The sequence below is a fragment of the Gymnogyps californianus genome, chromosome 3 (genome assembly GCF_018139145.2).
Source record: "Gymnogyps californianus isolate 813 chromosome 3, ASM1813914v2, whole genome shotgun sequence".
NCBI classification, from domain to species: domain Eukaryota; kingdom Metazoa; phylum Chordata; class Aves; order Accipitriformes; family Cathartidae; genus Gymnogyps; species Gymnogyps californianus.
Genome location: NC_059473.1, coordinates 94518727 through 94539834, shown reverse-complemented (window position 1 = coordinate 94539834; position 21108 = coordinate 94518727). Strand labels below are relative to the sequence as shown.

The 21108-nt window shown below is 41.0% G+C and overlaps 1 protein-coding gene across 1 annotated transcript in view; it reads left to right on the top strand.

Moving 5' to 3' along the window:
• Positions 1-21108, top strand: part of RIMS1 (regulating synaptic membrane exocytosis 1) — a 354423-nt gene that overhangs the window by 33037 nt on the left and 300278 nt on the right. The window contains exon 5 of the mRNA XM_050894077.1: positions 12921-12941. Within this exon, the coding sequence (XP_050750034.1) occupies positions 12921-12941 (21 nt within the window). The remainder of the gene's footprint in view (positions 1-12920; positions 12942-21108) is intronic.

Genomic DNA, 21108 nt, shown 5'->3' with positions numbered 1-21108 from the left:
AATAAAAAAATCTGACTATTCCCAGCTTCCACTGAATTGCTTCATGCACCTCCTTTTCCTCACACATCACCTTGTGCTATTTCTTCCTCCCATCTCTGGATCTCTCTGGGTGAAGGAAAGAGTGGCTCCTCTTTTCCTTCCCCCTTTGCTGTCACCTCCAGGGAAGATTAAAAATCCCACCCAATGCTTTCCAGAACGGAAAATTCAGCCTTACCAATCCTGAGGGTCATCTGGACACTACAGTTTTCAAATTAATATTCAGAGCAGTTACAGGGACCCCTGCTTCTTCCTTTGTTTTTATTAATCAATTTAGGAAAATTTGATTAGCTCTGGTTGTTTTGTGAGAATACAAATCAGCCCCCTTTTTCTTTTCAGATTGCCTGAATCTAGGTTGTCCTCTTGAGATGCCTAGACCTTGTGACATGCTGATTTCTTTCCCTTGAACCAATTTTCATCTTGTCAATTGAATTATCATTGCATCTAACTCCTTCCTTCCTTCCCTGAAAGTGTGATACTCATTGTGAGCTTTTTCTTGGCTTTGTAATAACTTTCAGTTTGAGTATCAGAAAAAAGTAGTACTTGGAAAATATTTTGATAGTCTTACAATTCAAGGTATGTTGTCAGATCTCTCTAGCGACCACACACAATATAAGAGCAACGTATATAATTAACTTTGCACAGGTGGGGGGAGGATAGGGAAATTGTCTCTGTTACCTCCCTTCTTCAGTTTTGAAATCTCATGCTCTTGCATGATATGCTTGGGAAATTACAGGCTGTGAGTGGGATTCATATGGCAAAATGTAGACGTCTACATCTGAGTTAGTCACCCAAGGCTCCCTGTGTGGGGAATGGAGAGAAACAGGACAGATGAATCACACCCTTGAAGAACCTATTTTTTTTACCTTTATGCTAAGATGGAGTGACTCATAGCCTGAAAGTGCCGTTTGGCTAGTAAAGGAGGCTGGTATAAGAACTGCGATGCGATGGCTGCATTCTGCACCCCAAAAACTAGATGTGATGAACATTGCGCATTGTGGCTCTGGTGCATGCCTGTGTGCGCTCACATGTACACCTTTATTTGTCGTACTGTGCGAGTGTTGAGTTCCTAGAAAAAAAGTCTGTCTTTTTCCACATAGAAATTCCGTGAAAAACTAAAGACAACTTTAGGTTTCCATGTGTGAGAACTCAGAAATCAAGAAATGTTTAAGCTGAATTAGCATATTTCTCCTGTATGTGCATTTCTCAATATGTGTCAGCAAATTATAAAAAGCCCCTAATACATAAGTTTTCAAAACTTTGGCAGCGTGTCAGTTTAGTAGCTGAGAGGTAGCTTAAATGATGCCGCTGTTTTGTTTAGTCACCTTTGGAAACTGTATGTCCTCTGCTCTTAGGGAGATGTGCAGATGCTTTCTGGATAGTGTAGGGAGCTGTGAGCTCTTGGTAGTCTCTTCTCTCTCTGTGTAAACCACATGTAGAATCATAGAATGTTTTGGGTTGGAAGGGACCTTAAAGATCATCTAGTTCTAACCCCCCTGCCATGGGCAGGGACACCTTCCACTAGACCAGGTTGCTCAAAGCCCCATCCAACCTGGCCTTGAACACTTCCAGGGAGGGGGCATCCACGACCTCTCTGGTCAACCTGTTCCAGTCTCTCATCACCCTCACAGTAATGAATTTCTTCCTAATATCTAATCTAAATCTACCCTCTTTCAGTTGAAAACCATTACCCCTCATCCTGTCACTACACTCCCTGATAAAGAGTCCCTCCCCATCTTTGCTGTAGGCCCCCTTTAGGTACTGGAAGTCGGCTATAAGGTCTCCCCAGAGCCTTCTCTTCTCCAGGCTAAACAACCCCAACTCTCTCAGCCTGTCCTCATAGGGGAGGTGCTCCAGCCCCCTGATCATTTCGTGGCCCTCCTCTGGACTCGCTTCAACAGGTCCATGTCTTTCTTAGGCTGGGGGCCCCAGAGCTGACACAGTACTCCAGGTGGGGTTTCATGAGAGCAGAGTAGAGGGGAGAATCACCTCCCTTGACCTGCTAGCCTCACTTCTTTTGGTGCAGCCCAGGATGTGATTGGCTTTCTGGGCTGCAGACACACATTGCGGGTGAGATTCAGTTTTTCATCCACTAATACCCCCAAGTCCTTCTCTGCAGGGCTGCTCTCAATCCACTCATTGCCCAGCCTATATTTGTGCTTGGGATTGCCCCGACCCATGTGCAGGACCTTGCACTTGGCCTTGTTGAACTTCATGAGGTTTGCACGGGCCCACCTCTCAAGCCTGTCAAGATCCCTCTGGATGGCATCCCTTCCCTCCAGCATGTTGACCGCACCACACAGCTTGGTGTTGTCAGCAAACTTGCTGAGGGTGCAGTCAATCCCACTGTCCATGTTGCCGACAAAGATGTTAAACAGCGCCGATCCCAATACTGACCCCTGAGGAACACTACTCATCACTGCTCTCCACTCGGACATCGAGCCATTGACTGCAACTCTTTGAGTGCGACCATCCAGCCAATTCCTTATCCACCGAGTGGTCCATCTGTCAAATCCATGTCTCTCCAATTTAGAGACAAGAATGGCATGCGGGACGATGTCAAATGCTTTGCACAAGTCAAGGTAGATGATGTCCATTGCTCTTCCCTTGTCCACCAATGGTGTAACCCATCGTAGGAAGGCCATCAGATTTGTCAGGCACGGTTTGCCCTTAGTGAAGCCATGTTGGCTGTCACCAGTCACCTCCTTATTTTCCATGTTCCCTAGCATAGTTTCTAGGAGGATCTGCTTCATGATCTTGGTGGGCACAGAGGTGAGACTGACTGGCCTGTAGTTCCGCGGTCTTCCTTTTTTCCCTTTTTAAAAATGAGGGTTATGTTTCCCCTTTTCCGGTCAGTGGGAACTTCCCTGGACTGCCATGACTTCTCAAATATGATGGATAGTGGCTTAGCCACTTCATCCACCAGTTCCCTCAGGACCACGGATGCACCTCATCAGGTCCCATGGACTTGTGCACCTTCAGTTTCCTTAGATGGTCTTGAACCTGATCTTCTCCTACAGTGGGTGGTTCTTCTTTCTCCCAGCCCCTGCCTTTGCCTTCTGCGACTTGAGCAGTGTGGCTGGAGCACTTGCTGGTGAAGACTGAGGCAAAAAAGTCATTGAGTACCTCAGCCTTCTCCATATCCTGGGTAACCAGGTCTCCCATTTCCTTCTGGAGAGGGCCCACATTTTCCCTCATCTTTCTTTTATCACTGACGTACCTATAGAAGCTTTTCTTGTTGCCCTTGACATCCCTGGTGTCCTGGTTTCGGATGGGATAGAGGTAATTTCTTCTTAGTAGCTGTACAGTGCTGTGTTTTGGATTTAGTGTGAGAATAACGTTGATAACACACTGATGTTTTAGTTGTTGCTAAGTAGCGCTTATCCTAAGTCAAGGACTTTTCAGTTTCCCATGCTCTGCCAGCAAGCAGGTGTACAAAAAGCTGGGAGGGAGCATAGCCAGGACAGCTGACCTGAACTAGCCAAAGGGATATTCCATACCATAGAACGTCGTGCTCAGTATATAAACTGGGCAGAGTTGGCCGGCAGGGGCGGATCGCTGCTCGGCATAGGTCAGTGGGTGGTGAGCAATTGCATTGTGCATCACTTGTCTTTTCTTGGGTTTTATTTCTCTTTTTTTTTTGTTATATTCCTTTTCATTACAATTATTATATTTCATTATTATTGTTAGTATTATATTTTACTTTAGCTACTAAACTGTTCTTATCTCAACCCACGAGTTTTACCTTCTTTCCCAATTCTCCTCCCATCCCACTGGGAGGGGGGAGGAGTGAGGGAGCGGCTGCATGGTGCTTAGTTGCTGGCTGGGGTTAAACCACAACACCTGGCCAGACAGATATGTCTCCCTCAAATTATTTGTGTCATAAATCAGCCTGAGGACTCTACAATAAGTGAATATATGAACACCTTGCATCACTACTTGCAGAAAGGAATCTGTCTTCCTGTGTTTGCTTCTTCAGTACGTCATCAGCAAGAGCGTGCGGGGCGTGAGCTGGGGTGGGCTCGCAGGAGCAAGTTGCGTTCACAGTGGTGCTGGTGCCACTAAACATCTGTGCGGGGTCCCCTCAGCTGAAAACACCAGTGAGTTATATACCATCTTCCCACAAAGAGGTGAACATATTAAAATAGAAGTGGCCAATGAATAAATACAAATGACGGTAGCCCTGTAACATAGCATTTACAGTTTCTTTTCATCTTCTCTTTTGTATATACACAGACATGCATGCTTTATTGAAACAAACAAAACTGGGGAACTTCTATTTGAGCTTTAAAAGGAGGAATAAACTTGTTTGGCTTAGATCTGTAGTTAGAGTATGTCCAGAGTATGGCTTCTGGTAGAAATGGAGCTTTTGCAGCCCCTAACTCTAGGCACCTGGCTTGAGGAGCATGATCCAGCAAGTAGATTCCAGCACACCAGTTTCCTATGTAATCATTGTATGTAGACACCTTGAAAGGGGTAACATGACATGAGAGTCACAGCTCCTTCTGCTCTGGAGCTCAGAGGTGCAAACTAGAACCTACTCAAGATCCAGACCCTGGAGATGTATTCTGGGTAGTGGTGTAAATCACAGCTGATTTTTATGCATGAATGAAGCCACAGTGTATCAGAAGCAATGCATCTAGATTCTTCTCTGTCAAATTCACAGGTCACAGATCCTAATTCCTAGAAAGTCTTTCCCTGCCAGGTCACACTAGGTTTAGGAGGCACATTGCTTTGTTGGACCCTTTGAAACTGGGCAGTTTTGAAGCCAGATGTGCAAGATTCAAGGCAATGGAAAATAAGATGTGGCCTGACTGTAGCCTGACAGCGACACAGAACGTTGGACAACCACTGGTTTCAACACCCTCCTACTTCCAGACAAAACTAACATTGCCATTCTCTCCCTGGCAAAAAAGAAGAAGAAGAAGAAGAAGAAAAAAGCCCTCAGAAAAGAGCAGTGGCTGTGTCATGGAACCATTATGAAATGTAAGATTGAGGTACCCAATGTACCTTTCTGAATCAAGCGACAGAGTTCAGTTGAAGTGATGCCTCCACTGACTTTTGATCTGGCTAGATCAGTTCACCACCATGCTGTAGGTTAAATTAGTGAAACAGTGGAGGTAGCAGAGAAGTGGCTACAGTGCTGAATTTCTCCCAGCGGGTAGTGTTTTATCAGCACTGGTCAGTGCTTTGTGCGCAAGTGATTTCGGCAGAATCATCACCAGTGAGCAGCAGGCTCCTTTTGGCTTTTTATGTTACTTTTCAGCCAAAGGCAGGCAGATCTAGAACAGCAGCCTTATGTGGAAGCTGCCTTGGAGAGCCGTGTGCCGGCTTGCAGAGTTGAGTGGCTCAAACCGATGTGTCAACAACTGCCTACAAAAGCAGGGCTGGAGTTCCTTCAGTCTCTGGAAAGCTGGTGTGCCTCTTCCAGGTGAGAACAGGTGTGCTAAACGTCAGGTGGTCAATGTGGATGCTGCCCGCTTCTGTCTATGCTAGTTTGAGGAAAGACTTTTTTATATGACAATATCTTCCTAGATTAGCTCCCGCTGTATAGCAGTTGGATTACTTCTTGATCTTTCAAATCTTCATTTGAAGGAAAACCATATATATGTATATACACGCACACATACACAAATAAATTTCATTTTTGTTTTGAAAGATACTTGTTAAATAATGATTCCTGGATAAAATTCCTACTTTTATATATTGGTTGGTCATAATTTGGGTTACAGCTACTTCAGTATACTGCTTTTATGTGATAAAATGGCTCTTAGTAGCAGCTTCCCTTATAATTCAGGTATCATGATGGTACCAAACAAATCAGATAACTGATAAAAATATCTCGTCATGATTTCATGTGTGTCTGCGCTTCAAAGGACCAGCAATGAAAAGATGATCACGCATCTGAATGAGAAGGATAATATTTATATCTAAATTGAGTAACCATGTAATTCTGTCGGTGTTTCCCATGCTCTGTCTGTCCTCCTCCTCTTGCATGCTGTAGCCTGATTCAGACCTTCTGTGCAGTTTTTATTACCTGACCTGAAAAGCTCAGTCTAGTATTTGGTGAGTTCAGTGACGTTCCGAGTATACTTATGGCTGCTTATGTACTTATGGAAGAGTAAAATATAAAAGTCTGTCCATTCTGTAGCTCTGTAACTTTTATTTTTGATATTCACAGTATGCTTTTAGAAACTGGGTAAAAATTACATTTTCCAGTATTCAGCTGCAGAGGAGGACTCAGTATTTTCAGATGTGTTAGGAGGAGTGATGCTTTTTGTACGCATACAGGTATCTATTCAAATCTCTGCAAAAGGGTTCCTCTGTCACAAGGCCTCCAGATGACAGCTAGAAGAGATCAATCCTCAGATCTGGCCTGATAATTAGATATTATAAATTCCAGGCTGAATTTATTTTCTAGCTAGCATATATGTGTTGCTTATTGTTCAGCTCTTTTCCTCTGTGCATTTTACCCTGATGTAGTTGAAGAAGTCAGTGTTACATTCTTGCAAGATTTGTTTGGATGACTGAATGAGCTCTTTGGGTCTTCTTTGCTCAGGCAGGCTCCATTCCCAGGTCATCCTGGTGGCCTTTTTCTCCAGCAGAATGTTCCAGGAGGTTTTTCTCTCTCCCCTCTTCCTACAAATAGAAGGAGAAGGAGGTTGGCCAGAGCCATAATTTATTCTTAAAATTCAGGAATTGTCAGTGGGTGGCTACCAAGATATGCAACTTACAGACAGATTCATCATCTGAGCTAGGCTGAAATAGTCGCTGTAGTTGAGGAGGCTCTCTGGGAGGTAGGGAAGTTCATCCTCTTGCGCTTTTCTTCTGGTCATTCCAGTGGTGCCTTTCATTTCTCTTCATTCTAGTTTTGTATTCTGCCCTTACACATTTACCTGATATATTTTTTCAATACGTTTTTAAAGTCCATAAATCCTTGCATTCTTAAGGACTGACCAGAAGTAATTGTTGCTAATTGCTAATTGTTACTTGTTGCATGTGGACCTAACAAAGTGAGGGGAACCTTGCTGTACCATTTCTACAGTAAAACACCACAGGCCACTGTTTCCTGCTCTCTCATTAATTAATTTCCTGTCTTTGTTTAATACACCTTGCATTCATGAGGGTTTAGAAGGCCTTTAGGTGGAACTTTAATATGTATATAATTACAATACATACAGCTTATGAATTATTTAAGGTAACAATATATACAATATTGCCAAAATGCTTTAACAAGAGGTCCAATATAGTTTTGCAGGCCATCCTTGGCTGCCTGTTTCTGTAACATTATTACAAAAAGTGAACATTTTAAGCTGGGTACATCATGAGCCTTTCACTGTGTTGTCCACAGCTTTTCTCCGTACAGGTGAGGTTTTGAGAGAGCTTTTACAATGGTAGAGTTCTCCCATCTCTATCAGAAATGCACTATATTTACCATGTTCTGGGATTGCATTCGTTGTTCACAGCCATGCTGTGATGAACGAGCAGGCTTGGGCCAGTTGGTCTCTCTCTCTCTTTCTTCACTCGTTTCCAGGTAATGAACTCGTAGCTTGTAATAGCTGTTATTAATCTGTAGCTGCCTGACATTACATTTTGTACTACTGAATGTAATATTATTGTGTTACTCAAGGTCATTTGACTTTGTGTACACGTCAATCTTTCTCTTAATTGACCTTGCCTCCCGAATTTGTATGGCAAGAAAACTTCTTCATCACAATTAGACTTCTTGTGCAAAGACTATTGAGATAAATGATAAATACAGGCAATCCTAATCCCAGTTCTGTGAAACTTGATTAGTCATCCTCCTTTTGGCTGGTAGTACCCCTCTCAGATAAATATTTTCCTGCCTTTTCTTCAGCTTGGTTGCTGAAGAAACCTTCTTCAGTTTAACCAATGATTTCCCATTTGAGACTGTATCAAATGCTTTATTGAAATTTAGATCAACTACGTCTCCCTTTGTTTAGAAAAACAGTCAGTTCATCAAAGGAGGCTCTTGCCACTGGTCTGATGTGACCCGTATTTTCTTAAATTCTTCTTTCTTCTCAATTTTCTTAAATTTACCTCCATCTTTGATAGTCATTTCCTTCAAAAGCATGCTACCAAGGCCTGGCTAAAGTCATATGTACCGTGTAGATCAGAATAAAACATTGCATGCCCAGGCTAATGAGTGCTTTAATCACCCTTCTAAAAATGGTTATGAGTTTTGCACTTCCTTGTTATGTGACTGTCCCCCAGTGGACCTGCAGTTATACCTGGGACTTCATGTGCCAGCTCTTTTGACACACAGACCAATATTGACTCATTCTTTCCTTCTGCTCTCCCATCTGTCGGTGTCCGTGTGTTGTGGTGTGCCCTGTACTTGGATAATCATCTGTCAGGGGCTGTGCTTTTGTGACTGCACAGCACCTAGAGCACCCAGCATCCGGGGCATCTGCAGCTCTGGCTAAAATGGTATGATCAATAAGATTTGTCACATTTTGGCTTTTTTGGTTTTTTTGGCTTCTGTTTGGAGAAGTTTTCACTTCCTTTAGTAGCTCCTTCTAAAGCTGGCAGAAGTTCGTCCTGTGTGTTTGATGTCATCTGTCTTAGGGGAACAATGTATGGAGTTGTGTTCTTTCTCCTTTCAAGCACTCAAGTGTCTTTGAGCTCTACAAACAGAGCAGGGAGATGACCTTTGATATCCAGAAATTTCATGGTCTTCACCTGAGAAAGATTGTTCTGGACGAAAGAAAACCCACTTGTTCCAGGGGTGGTAACAAAAGGTACATCAGCACGAGTAAACTGTACTGAAGAAGTTTTTTTCTATATTCTCTGAAACACGTATGTTCTCTGCACACCAGATGTGACTCGTACAAAATCTGAATGCTTTTGAAAGTGCAGAGTCAGCAAGGAGGTTTGTCCCATAGTCATACAGATTCACTAGCCAGGAAGTTCCCGTAGTGATTTTGTAAACCTGTACTTGAGAATATGCCAGTCTCTGCCGACTTCAGCTGTTTTTTAGATGCTGGTTTTTGCTGAATTCTGTGCAGCCAATAGCACCCCTCTCAGTATAGAAAATCTGGTAAGTGGGAGTTAGGTGTAAGGACACAATGTGTGTTTATTTAAAATTAGAAGATGCATAGTGTTAGAAAGTTTTGTAATGTCTTAACCTAACTGTGCATCTCTTTATCAGCTAAGTGTTTGAAACTCCTGTACCATACTAGTATGTCATTAATCAGTGAGTTGAAAAACACTCGTTTAGAATTTAAAATAAGTTAAAGCAGGACACAAATTAGGATGAATCATCCTTTGCTCATCTTTTTAAATGTAACTGTCATTTACCTACTGTAAATGCAATTCAATAGCATGGTAACATTGTATGTTACCTGCTTTTGCTGTTTACCATTAGCTATTTTAAATACGTTACTGTGTGTGTTCCCAGTTGAAACATGCCTCTGTTTTTAGCATGGTAGTTTAATTTTCATGTGGTTCACTTCATCACATACTTGCAATATCTGTTCAAGATAATTGGTTTGAATGTTTCCTCGCATTCCTTTAGCACTTTCCAGACCAGGATATCATAGCTGTTCATCAATATTGAAACAAATTGTGCCTATTAAGCATGGTGGCCTTGATTTTAAAAACTGTCATTGAAATATGACAGTTGTTAGATGAAACACCTTAGAGGATTTTCAAGGTTGGCACTGTTTGAAAACCTGTTCCTTTTTAAAAGACTATAATTGGGTACCCCAATTCCTTAGTTGCATTAAAAGAAAAATTTATAAATAAGCCTATATATTTTGCTTCACTGCTGGGAAATAGGATTAAATAGATAATAATTTTGACCTGTGATTCAAATAACAATAAAATCCAAATATTTACTAACACTGAAATAACAAATATGCTGTTATTTTACCTGCTAATTAGTATGTACTTATTGAGTCTGAAGTATAGCTGGGGAGTTCTTTTTAAGTGGTTGGGAAGCTCCTATTTCATTTACCTTTGTGCATTAAAAATATTATTAGGGTTTTTTTTCATAATTAAGTAAGGAGGGAAAAATTGGTCTGCCTTTCTGTTTTGCTTTTGTATTTACAAAAGCATACCCCATCCATTAAGTCACATAAGCCCTGCAAGCCAGCCTCGACTGCATGCAGACTGGCATCTTAGCTTGTCATGTATGCTGGCCCTGGCTGCTGTCAGTAATCCTGAGTTTTAAAACTCTGGAGTTGTGAAGTGACTTACAGGAGTGAATATTAAAGAAAGAATCGGCTCAATTACATTGAACTCCAGCGGCTTCCCTGTTCACTTTTCGGTCCTCTGTTCTTCGTTGCGGTGTCCTGTATGAAGGATGGTGCTGTGCATGAGGCCTTCCTTGCTTTGTAAGAAGCATAAGCAAAGTGCTTCTGGTGAGCTTCATGGTTGTGATGTTGTTCTGGGTGCAGGTCCAAAGCCTTGAACAAACTGTCTGAAGACAGAGCTTTGAATTTCCTACTGGTAACAACCATTGAATTGCTTGATAAGGGCCGGTTTCTGTGCGCTGACCTGCGCTTGGCAAGTGTTAGAAGCCAGTGACTGCAATGAAATTTCACCCTTTGTTTTCATGGGCTGTGCAGAGGTAGCGTGCTTTTGGCTTCTTAAATAATGACTAGAAAACCCTGTGGCAACCAGGTTATTTACAAATAAGTCATGTAAATGTGTGTTAAAATTTAGTAACTTCTTCAGTGAACGTCCTTGCTTTGCCCCCACTTTATTTCAGTCCAATTAAAAAAGAAAACAAAACCCCTAAAATAGTAAACTTACTGACTTTGTTAGCAATAATAAAAATATATAATTGGATTGACATACCTTTTTCTGGCTGCATATTTGATAAAACTTAGGAAATCGTGATTCTTTAGAGACTTTGTAAGATGATAGGCTAATGGCTATGAGTTTAAGCCCACGCAGGAGAGTAGTATGTCGGTACCCTCAGGATAAAAAGGGGGGTATGAGCTTAGTTTATATGGTAATGAATAATATTGAATTCAAAATTATTTCTAAATAATATTTTTAAAGCACTTTCATGTATTCATTCGCAGAATCTATTCCTACAGAACATTGAGTTAAATGAAAAGATTGTGAATGTTATTCATTACCAATGCCGTTAGTATTGATGGGTTATGATACAGGTCACTGAATCAAACCATGTAAATTACTTACATATTTCTAATCAGTCTAGAAGAAACAAATTGATACTGTTTTCTGTAGATTTTTCTCCACACTTGCAATTGTGTTAAATTGAGCAAAAGAATATTTAAACCTCAAGCACGTGTTACATGATCTGTCCTGCTTGCCATGCCTACCAAAAGCTCCGGCTGGTTTCAGTGGGACTTTGATCACACAAATTGAAGACAGAGCCTCCCTCAAATTTTATACACTATCTAAGTCTCTTAATTTTCAGCTCTTACTTGAGAATACTTTGTCTGAAACATAGACTGTTATTCACAAAAGTGCTCACTGCAGAACTGTGTGTAAAATTACTTGACAGAAAGTCACTTAACGTTTGGACAACAAATGCAAAAAAACCTGCCAAACCAATCATAGCATCAAATATCATAGCTTTTTACTAAGAATAGTCCCCTTTAATAAAATATTTCAGTGTGATTGTTCATGCCTAATTAATCTCATTAATTGCTACTGATTTTGAAAATACTTTCTTATATTAATACTTTAAACCTACATATCCTCTTGTTATTTTGGATTCAGTGATATAAACAATAAAAGCAAAATACACATAGACTATTATAATGCAATTTACATTAGCCAGTTTTTTAAGAAAGCAATTGAAAAGTTAAAAGCATGTCAGGAGACTGATCAGATTAATGCGCTCAGTTTTGATGTACTGTAGTTATCACAGAAATATTAATGACTTAACTCTAATGAAAGGAAATAAGGTTTTACCTACCACTGTGTCTGAAATTATTAGGTCTCAGACACAGTTGGACAGTTCTGAAGTAAGTTTTTACGGTATAATATAATTTGAAATTTAAAACTTAGTTATACTCTGCTATTGCCATCTAGTCCATAGGACGTAAACCTGAATTTCTTGACTGGTTGTGGTCAAATCATGGTCTTCTGGCATTTTTTGCAAGTGCACGAAGTTGTAACCAAGAAAGAAATTGAAGTCATCGTTCAAATCACTTAAGTGTTGATGTGGGCACAGTATTGCCTGCAGAATGCTGCCTGTATTCCAAATGCAGAATCTTACAGCTGCTTTTAACTTTTAAGGTAAATATTCCTTTAAAGTCAGTGTTAGCATCTGTAGGTGCAGAATGTAGGATAGCATTTACAGGAGAAGGAATATCTATGTAGCTCATAACCCTTTTGCAGTTTTCCACTTGGAATACTGAAAAAGTGTTACATTCTTTCCTATTTCAAATGCATTTCTTCACTGAACATCTGCTGAGTGCCCTGGGAACTAGAAAAAGAGAGAAACATCTTCAACACATTTTCATTGTCATTTAAAACTAAATTAAATTTTCACTGTATTTATAAATGATTTATTTTTGCTTTCCATGCACCTTTACTTACAGGATTCTTTGGGCAGACCGCATATTTAAAGAAATAGCTGCAAATATTTGATACAAACATTTAATGTGAATTTGTCACAATCGTTCACACTGCAGCCCTGCCTTACAGATTTACATTCATTCAGTGAGGGAGCAGAAGTATATCATGCATCCTAATCATCCACATAACTCAAATTTAAGATAATTAGTATTTTGAAAGCTTTGTTTGAAGTGAAAATTACTTGTAGATCTTTCAATGTGAATAATTTTCAATAACAAAAGGTTTTAAAAGAGAGTTTTGATATTTTGATGAGAGTTTGCAAAGAGCAAAAATAGAAGAATACATTCAAGCCAGTATAGAGAGTTCTTCAGGTGTGTCACGTACAATTTTTTAGCATTACCAAGTACTAGCTCTTAAAACTTGTCTCAGGATTCTTCAGTAGTGATTTGAATGCTTGGTTAATACTTTTTAGGTATGAGGTCATTTTAAAAGGATCTTTCTGTTATATGAGTAAGTCCACACAAATAACAGATCTGCTGTTAAAGCAATGGCAGAGTTCAGTTACTTCTGCAGCTGTAGGTTGGTATTATATTCAGTTTTAAACCACCCACATTACTGCAGCATCCACCCAGTCATGCCTTAAGTGGCACGATTAACATCTGTCATGGGTGCTTCATTGTCAGCCTGAGAAAGCTGGGTACGTAGGATAATAATTTATTTTAGTAGAATTCATTTTAAGTGTATTCTGTATGCTTGTATTAGAAAAGGCAAATCTGAAGATGTGTACTTGAAGCAGAAGGCAGTAATGGTGTATGTATCTTGTGAGACTTAAAGTCCTTATTTCAGCTGATGTATGAGAAAGCTAGCTGCTGCCTAGTGAGGTTTTCCTTTTGAAGTGGAAGATTCCTTGTGATCTCCAGAAAGCTCCGTGGTTGGAAACGGTGGCCAACAATCAATGGTGGTGTTGGCCACCGTTTCCAACCATGGAGCTTTCTGGAGGTCCTGGACCTGATTGTTGGCCATCGTTTTGAATCATGGAGCTTTCTGGAGATCTTGGACCTGGTTTTGTTGGCCACCATTTTGAATCATGGAGCTTTCTGGAGATCCTGGAGCTTTAAAGACCCTGGAGATGAGGCATGGGTGAGAGGATGACACAGGTGATGACTGGATAGGTGCTTCAGTAGGTTCAGTTTCCTGCCTGAATCGGGACTCCATACTTAGAAAATGTCTGATGCTGGCACCTCTACATTTCAATTCCAAGTGGTGGGAAATTCACAAGATCAGTTGTTTTTCTCAAATGTTGCCATCTTGGCCTGAACTCAAATGACAGCAGCTGTTCTCATGAGATTTCAATTGCAGCCAACTGAAAAAACAGCCTTTTCCTTTTCAGATCTAACCAGCTCGTGACAGCGGCAGTGACTTCAGTTTGCAACATTAGGAATCCATACATCCCCTCCCTCACGCCACGTACGCATGAAGAATAAAATGGAGGCGGATTCCAGTGTGCTACGTGTTTATCGTTTTCACTGAATGGAGTTGTGTATTGTGTATGTGGAAAACTTGGCACGGTCCTCCAGTGTCCAGCATTTACATTTAGTGTGCGATGTATTCACTAAGGATTTACGTGTAAAGATCTTTAAAAGGAGAAACTTTCCTCTAGGGAAGAGCGGACTGGGAATGACTTCCATCTTCCGCCACACGCGATGGCACTGAAATACCAACTCCTCCTGCTTGATCTCTGCCAGTGTTCACTTGCCCTTCTTCCTCTCCAGCTTTCAGCAGCATATGGAGCATCAACAGACTTGTGGGCAGCTTGGCTTGACCTGAAAAATTCAGAAAGCAGTACTGATTTTAAAAATAGGGTGCAGAAGCTAAAGGCAACTTGTCTCACAGGAACAGGAGGAGTGGCGGAGGTCAAAGAGGGCTTGGTGTGTGTGTTGGGAGGGTTAGGACCGGGTAAGCAGGGAAGAAAATACGGTTGTGCTTCTCCTCCCCTCTCCTGCGCATGAGCGTGTTCCCCGAGTGCAGTACGGGACCGTATCGTCCACAGTCCCTGCTGGAAGGTGGGAAAAGTGCTCCCTTCCCCCGGGATGCCATAGCTGCTTCCACACTGTCTCTGGGTGTTTCTAACCGGTGGGCTTTCAGTTACTGGCTGCTGTGCTGGGGTATCCTGTTAATAGGCACCTTTTTCCTCGCCTCCATCCAGGGTGGGCACCCTGTGAGCCTGGTGACTAGGGAGATGTCACAAATATGTGTCTTCACTGCCCCAAGGCAGAAGATGGTGGTTTGGAATAATGCAGATTGGGTTCACTTTAGGCAGAAGGAAAGGGGGAAACCATTGAGCACCTACAATACCAGTAAATAACCACTTAAATGGGAGTTTTTGTTTTTCTCAATCTTTCTGCCATCTGAATCCATAGCAGAACTACTGATGGTCACCCTGGGAGCCATTTGTTGGTCTGGCTTCCTCCCATGTTGTTGAAGGGAAGGTCTAAAACTTTCTGTCCAAGAGATTATTTAATCCAGGGATATGTAATTCCCAGCCAGACTGAGAGGAGGCTCAAATCCTGGGCTGAAAAACTGAGTGACATGTTTGAAACTTCATCCTGGATATGAAGTGTCAAAGGGAGAGTGTCTTTTCCAGGCTGGTGCAATGCTGGTTGTCTTACTTAAACCTTACGGTGCTGAGAGGAGTAGCTGATCACTGCTACATATGTAATGTTAAAGATCAAGCTCTCTGGTGTGAATACAACATTCCTCCGGCTGTTCAGACACCATAAAAGAAGCAAATCTCACTGCAAATGTTCCAGGTATTTTATCTATGCCAGATCCAAATCCAAACCTGTGCTAGTATGTGCTCACTTAGAAACCATTGATGAGATTCAGCTTAATAAATATAAGTGTATGTCTGTACCTGAAATCTTAAAACACTTAAAGAAAATATAAAAATAATCCTTAGGGGAACATTCGCATTTTCAGTCAGGACTGTGGATACAGAGCTGGCAAAGACTGCCTAGAGTTGGGTGTGATGTTATAATGAAGAGACACGTGAACTGTCAATAAATGCTCAAGGTAACCTGTGCCTCCTACTAACAGGTCTTTGACTGGGAATTCAGAAGACTCTCCAGTATCTTACTGGGGGACCTTGAAAATATTTTTTCTTCTCGCAATAGCTGTAGTTCCCAGTAAGTGTAGTGCGGACAAGGCATTGATTTCCTGCAAAGCTCTTTGTGAGGCCAAATGATGAAGCGCTATGTAAGCACTGAAGTGTTTTCTCCAGTAACTGGAGTATTTTGAAGCTCCAAAAAGTGCTGTAGAGCTGCCATTCAATTTTAATTAATAGGTCTTAATATAAGATAGCATTAGGAATATTCTAAGAATAGATGCTGCAACTTAACCAAATACAAGTAAAAAGTGTCTAGATAGTATATACCCAACGTAACTTTAATTGTGCCTCTAGGAGATGAGATGACTTAAAGTAGTAATAAATAATCCATGCTTTCAATATGCAGAGGTCAGGAAGCAAGCTTGACCATAAACAGAAAATAGACATGCTCATCTTTCATAGGAAAAGATGATTTTGTAAAAGTAACAGATATCTTGATCCAGATAAAAATAAATAAAACATGGTGATAATGATACACAACTGCTTTCTAAAGAAGAAGGTAGTTTTCTATTAGTGATAAAATAATAAAAAAAAATGTTCCTTTGGAACTGAATCAGTGTTCGTGCTCAGCTTCTTACCTGGCAGAGACCAAGAAACCTTCTTTGATTTTAAGTGATTATGGTAAGATTTCTTCCATTTGCCATGTATGAATTCTGTTTAAAGCACTAAACTTGAGTTTTTAATTTAAACAGTTGCTCTTCTACATTTTATATTTTCCCATTTTTTTAATATCCACAAGAACATCGTGCCTTCTGTATTAGTGTCACAGATGAATTCTTCATGTCTAAGCTATTTTGAAATAGTGTTTTACCTGCTCTGTTGCTGTGACCACAGCGTTACAGGGTATAAGAATTGACCTGTTCAAGTTTTTTTCAGGACACCAGGTTGCGTTGCCTTGCCAGTGAGATAGAGGGAGGGATGTCTACTGTGAGAATCCTGGTAGAGCTTGGGAGTAGAGTAGCATTGGTAGGACCTGGGTGATTGCAGTCATTTTCTTGGGTGATTGCAGTTAACTGATCTAAAGCAGCACTGGTGTTTTTTCGTTGAGGGAGACTAGGAGCAGTCATATGATCCACAATGATGTCTGGAGGCAGAAATGAATATAGTTAGTAGATGCTGAAGTAAACTGCTGTAATGAGGTCTGCAAAAAAGTATGTTGTGTCTACAGTCCTAGTCAAGGCAAGTGAATTATCTAAGACAGTCTTGAGCAGAATGACTGTAAGGAGCAGGACTTGTTTGTTTACTGTGTCCAACTGACATGGGTTGTTACAAAAAATGGCAAGAACACCGCTCAAGTGCACCGTAGCTGCCTTGAATGTAATTACTTTTTTTACTTTTGAAACATTCAATTGTGAATGGTTTTCAACAAGTCAGATGAAACATGCAGCAAAAAAATAGTTAAATAGTTCAATAAGTTTTGTTAGCATATGCTTTTCTCGAAGTGGTTTTATTTTTATCATCAGATTGATTTTGAGTTCTCTTTAACACCAATGAAAAGAAACTTTAGTGTTTTTTAAAAATTCATATAGCACTTTTTTGTCATTCTAATATTAAATATAATTTATTTGCAGTATAATTATTCAAAGGATTTGTGCCTAATTCATATATTAAAAATATTTGAGATTTTATTTAAATTTTTGAAAATATGTGCTAACTTGGGTGTCTAGCCACATAGCTACAGCAATTTAACCTGCATCAGGCTAATACTGATCTGAGTCTACACACACAATATTTGTTACACAAATTTGCTTTATATTTTTCCTTTATACATAGAAAAATGAAATTCAATACATGTAGCTGGTGTAGTTTAAAACATTACTTCTCACTAGCTGTTCACTGCTGGCAGAAGGTCACAGTCGGCTGCTGAGCTGCCTTAGTGGATTGTGGTTGCTCTCATCTGCTTCGGTCAGTACAGCTGGGTTAGCTTGTGCCTTGGCTGTTGGTGCGTGCGGTTGTACAGTCCCTCACGCAGAACAGCTGTAGGAACTTGCTTGTAAACTGTACTAGCTGTTTCCAAACTATTGCCAACTCCATAGGGCTCTGGTACAACGTTGTGTGCAGACCAGGGCTTTTAAATGTTGAAAGAACAGTAAGCCATCTTAACAACGGTGAGGAATCTTTTAGAACCATTTTTGTCCAAATTGTACGTTGGGAAGAGAGGCAGTTCGTTGCAAAAACAGGGCTTCCTATTAATGAATTTATAAGAATAAAGCTTGTAAAGTGTATTTGACAGTATTTAGCAGCTGCAGAATCCCGTAATTTGTTCCATGATTTCATGCTGTCAAATTTGACAACATGAACTAGTGCCAATCTTCGCTTTGGAAGACAATTTCCTTTTTATAAAAATTCTAATTATTAAAGCTAAATTTGGATTTCATTAAAAGGAAGTTGTTAGTCTTTTTTATTTGTCAAATAGCTTTCAAAAAATAAGTTGGTTCTACCTTTGACAGTTTGTCATAACGATATTTACTGAAAACCATAAATTATATGTTGTTTCCGCCTTCTGCTACCAATGGATGAAGTTGGTGTCAGCGGCAAGGAAGGCACTGGTATTTTTGATACACATAAAAACCTGTTTGTCAATCATGTAGAAGCCTGGATTTATTACCCATTTTCAAACACGCTTAGTTGGGCATGCTTAGACCTCGTTTAGCTAGAGACACTATTGAGCACCCACTACATGTGGAGAAGAGGGTGTTCAGCAGGACTCGTCACTGTGGAGTTAACTTGGATGTTGCCATAATTTGAGTCCTAACAATACACAGCCCTTTTGTCTTTAAAATGATAGTGCTTTTAATGCCCTTCTTGATTGAATTTTCAGGTAGTATAGGCGAAAGTTTGAATTAATGCAGGTTAGCAGCTGCTACTGTAACCAGTGCTCTGGATGCAGGCTAGCTCAGCTCAGATGCTGCTGGCTTCTGAACTGTGCTCTGCTTTCTCCAGTTTTTGCCGCTACCCAGAAAGCACAGACCAGTTATTCCACCATTTACTAGAAAATAACATATGGGACAGTTTATTTATTTTATCAACCACAGCAGCAAGCCAGTCTCCTGACCTGTTCCCCTGGGATACACCAGGCTCCTGGATGCAGAACTGGTGTAAGCATGCAATTAGCTGGTAATGAGGGATTTGACCCTTTTTCCCTCCTTCCCCCACAGGAACTTAGTGTAGAGGCTATGGCAGTTGTACAGTATAGAGGCTATGACGAGTGTTACAGTAAGGACATTGCCAAATGAGGAGGAAACTTTGGTGGTGGTGTTCTGGGGCTTCCTGGTTATGTTTTCGTAAGTATAAGCAATTGAGGCATGACCACTGAAGAAGTACTACTGAAACATGAATTTCTGCATCATCTGAAGGTACAGCCATGTTCAGCTTCTGGAACAGTTTTCCTGAATGAATACAGTTTTGAACTTACTGTACTATACTGCTATAGTTCTAGCCTGATTCTATAAGCAATAATGAAGCATATACATTAAAAATAAAAATAAAAATCTTAGTGCGGTGCAAACTATTGTGGAACGCATACCTACAAGGCACCACAGCACACACAGACTCACAGAATAGTTAAGATTGGAAGGAACCTCTGGAGATCGTCTAGTCCAACTCCCCTGCTCAAGCAGGATCAGTTAAAGCAGGTTGCTCAGGGCCACATTCAGTCAGATTTTGAGTATCTCCAAGGATGGAGACTCCACAACCTCTGTGGGGAACCTGTGTTCAATCAGCCTCACAATAAAAAAAAAGCTTTTTCTTATGTTTAAAAGGAATTTCCTGTATTTCAGTTTGTGACAAATGGCTCTTGTCCATTCACTGGCTACCACAGAGAAGAGCCTGGCTCTGTCTTCTTTGCACCCTCCCATCAGGTATTTATACACATTAATGAGATCGCCCCTGAGCCTTCTCTTCTCCAGGCTGAACAGTCCCAGCTCTCTTGGCCTCCCCTTGTATGACAGACACTCCAGACCCTCAGTCGTCTTTGTGGCCCTTTGCTGAACCCGCTCCAGTAGGTCCGTGTCTCTCTTGTACTGAGGAGCCCAGAAGACGACACAGCACTCCAGGTGTGTCTCACCAGTGCTGAGCAGAGGGGAAGGATCACCTTCTTCGACTTGCTGGCAGTGCCCCCACCTCATGCAGGTCAGGATGGTGTTGGCCTTCTTTGTGAAGCTTAAATGGTCTAGTATTGTGTGGCAGGTTTCACTAGAGAGAAATTAAATTTTAGCAGAAGTCAACTAGCTTGAATTAAATTTTCAAGTGGCAAAATGTGGCCTCAGTGAAGTGAGCAATGTGTGCTAGTAAACTACGGGAGAGAGACTGGCATTCTGGGAATGAGACAACTGCCTGCAGAGGCTGCAAACTTCAATGAAAGCAACCTAAAGAGCCAGCAGAGTAGGGTGTATTTCTTGGGAAATCTCTTGGCCTGAGAATAAGCCTTGGGTTGGCACTGGAGAAGGGGCTGGGGCATCTAACAGGCTACAAAGCTACCAAATAATACCCTGCAGTCTGCAGGAGGTCTCTGTATAAGCTCCATTTCTGTGTAATTATCTTTTTAGAGTTAGGTTCGGTTACATATCTAAAATGCCTCTGCTGCTGACTTTGCGTAAAGCCAGATGTAAGGAATACTTAGGGGTGAGTCTCTGTGTTTTCCCCCTCCCTGGCTTCCAGTTAATCAGTCATGAGAATATGATGGGGAATTATTTTGATGTTTTTTTCCACATGCTGGGTGATTAAGGACCTGAGTGCTCAAGACCGACTTTCTCCTTCCTTAAGCGTCATTTTCTGTTCCATCTGATCTGCAGTATGTTCTTTAGGCCCTGCTGGAGCTCATAAAACATTTATACCCATGGTTACGCGGTACAAATACTACATTTTGTAGCACTTGTACCTTGGTATTACTGTGTGTCTATAGCCACCGTATCTGACATGCTGTTAACACGAATTATGGACCTAAACGTTCTGCCTGAAGACTTGCATGAGAGCAAGTTTTCCTCTGCTTCCTTCATCACCCAGTGTCATACCTGTTTGTAATTATATGTCGTCAGAAGTTTATGTCTGGCCTTAGTTAATGCCCTTTCATTTCATAGCGGTCTTATTTCTTGCCCCAGACCTTCAATACTGGTTCTGCACCTGGAGGCCCATTCTGATCTGCTAAAAGCAAAGAAATGAGTATCCATAAACACTGAGGAACTGCACAGAATGGCCACTCCGGTTTTTTGTTCTTCAATATGTTGCAGTCTGATTTGGGTTCTAAATTGAAATATTGCTGAAAAATTAAAAGGAAACCCCATAATGTTCATAAAATCTCTCCGATGAGGAGTCTTGTCAGCTAGTTTAAAAAAATGTGCTGCTTGAAATGTGTTGTCTGTGGGCCCCAGTTCCTCCATGGC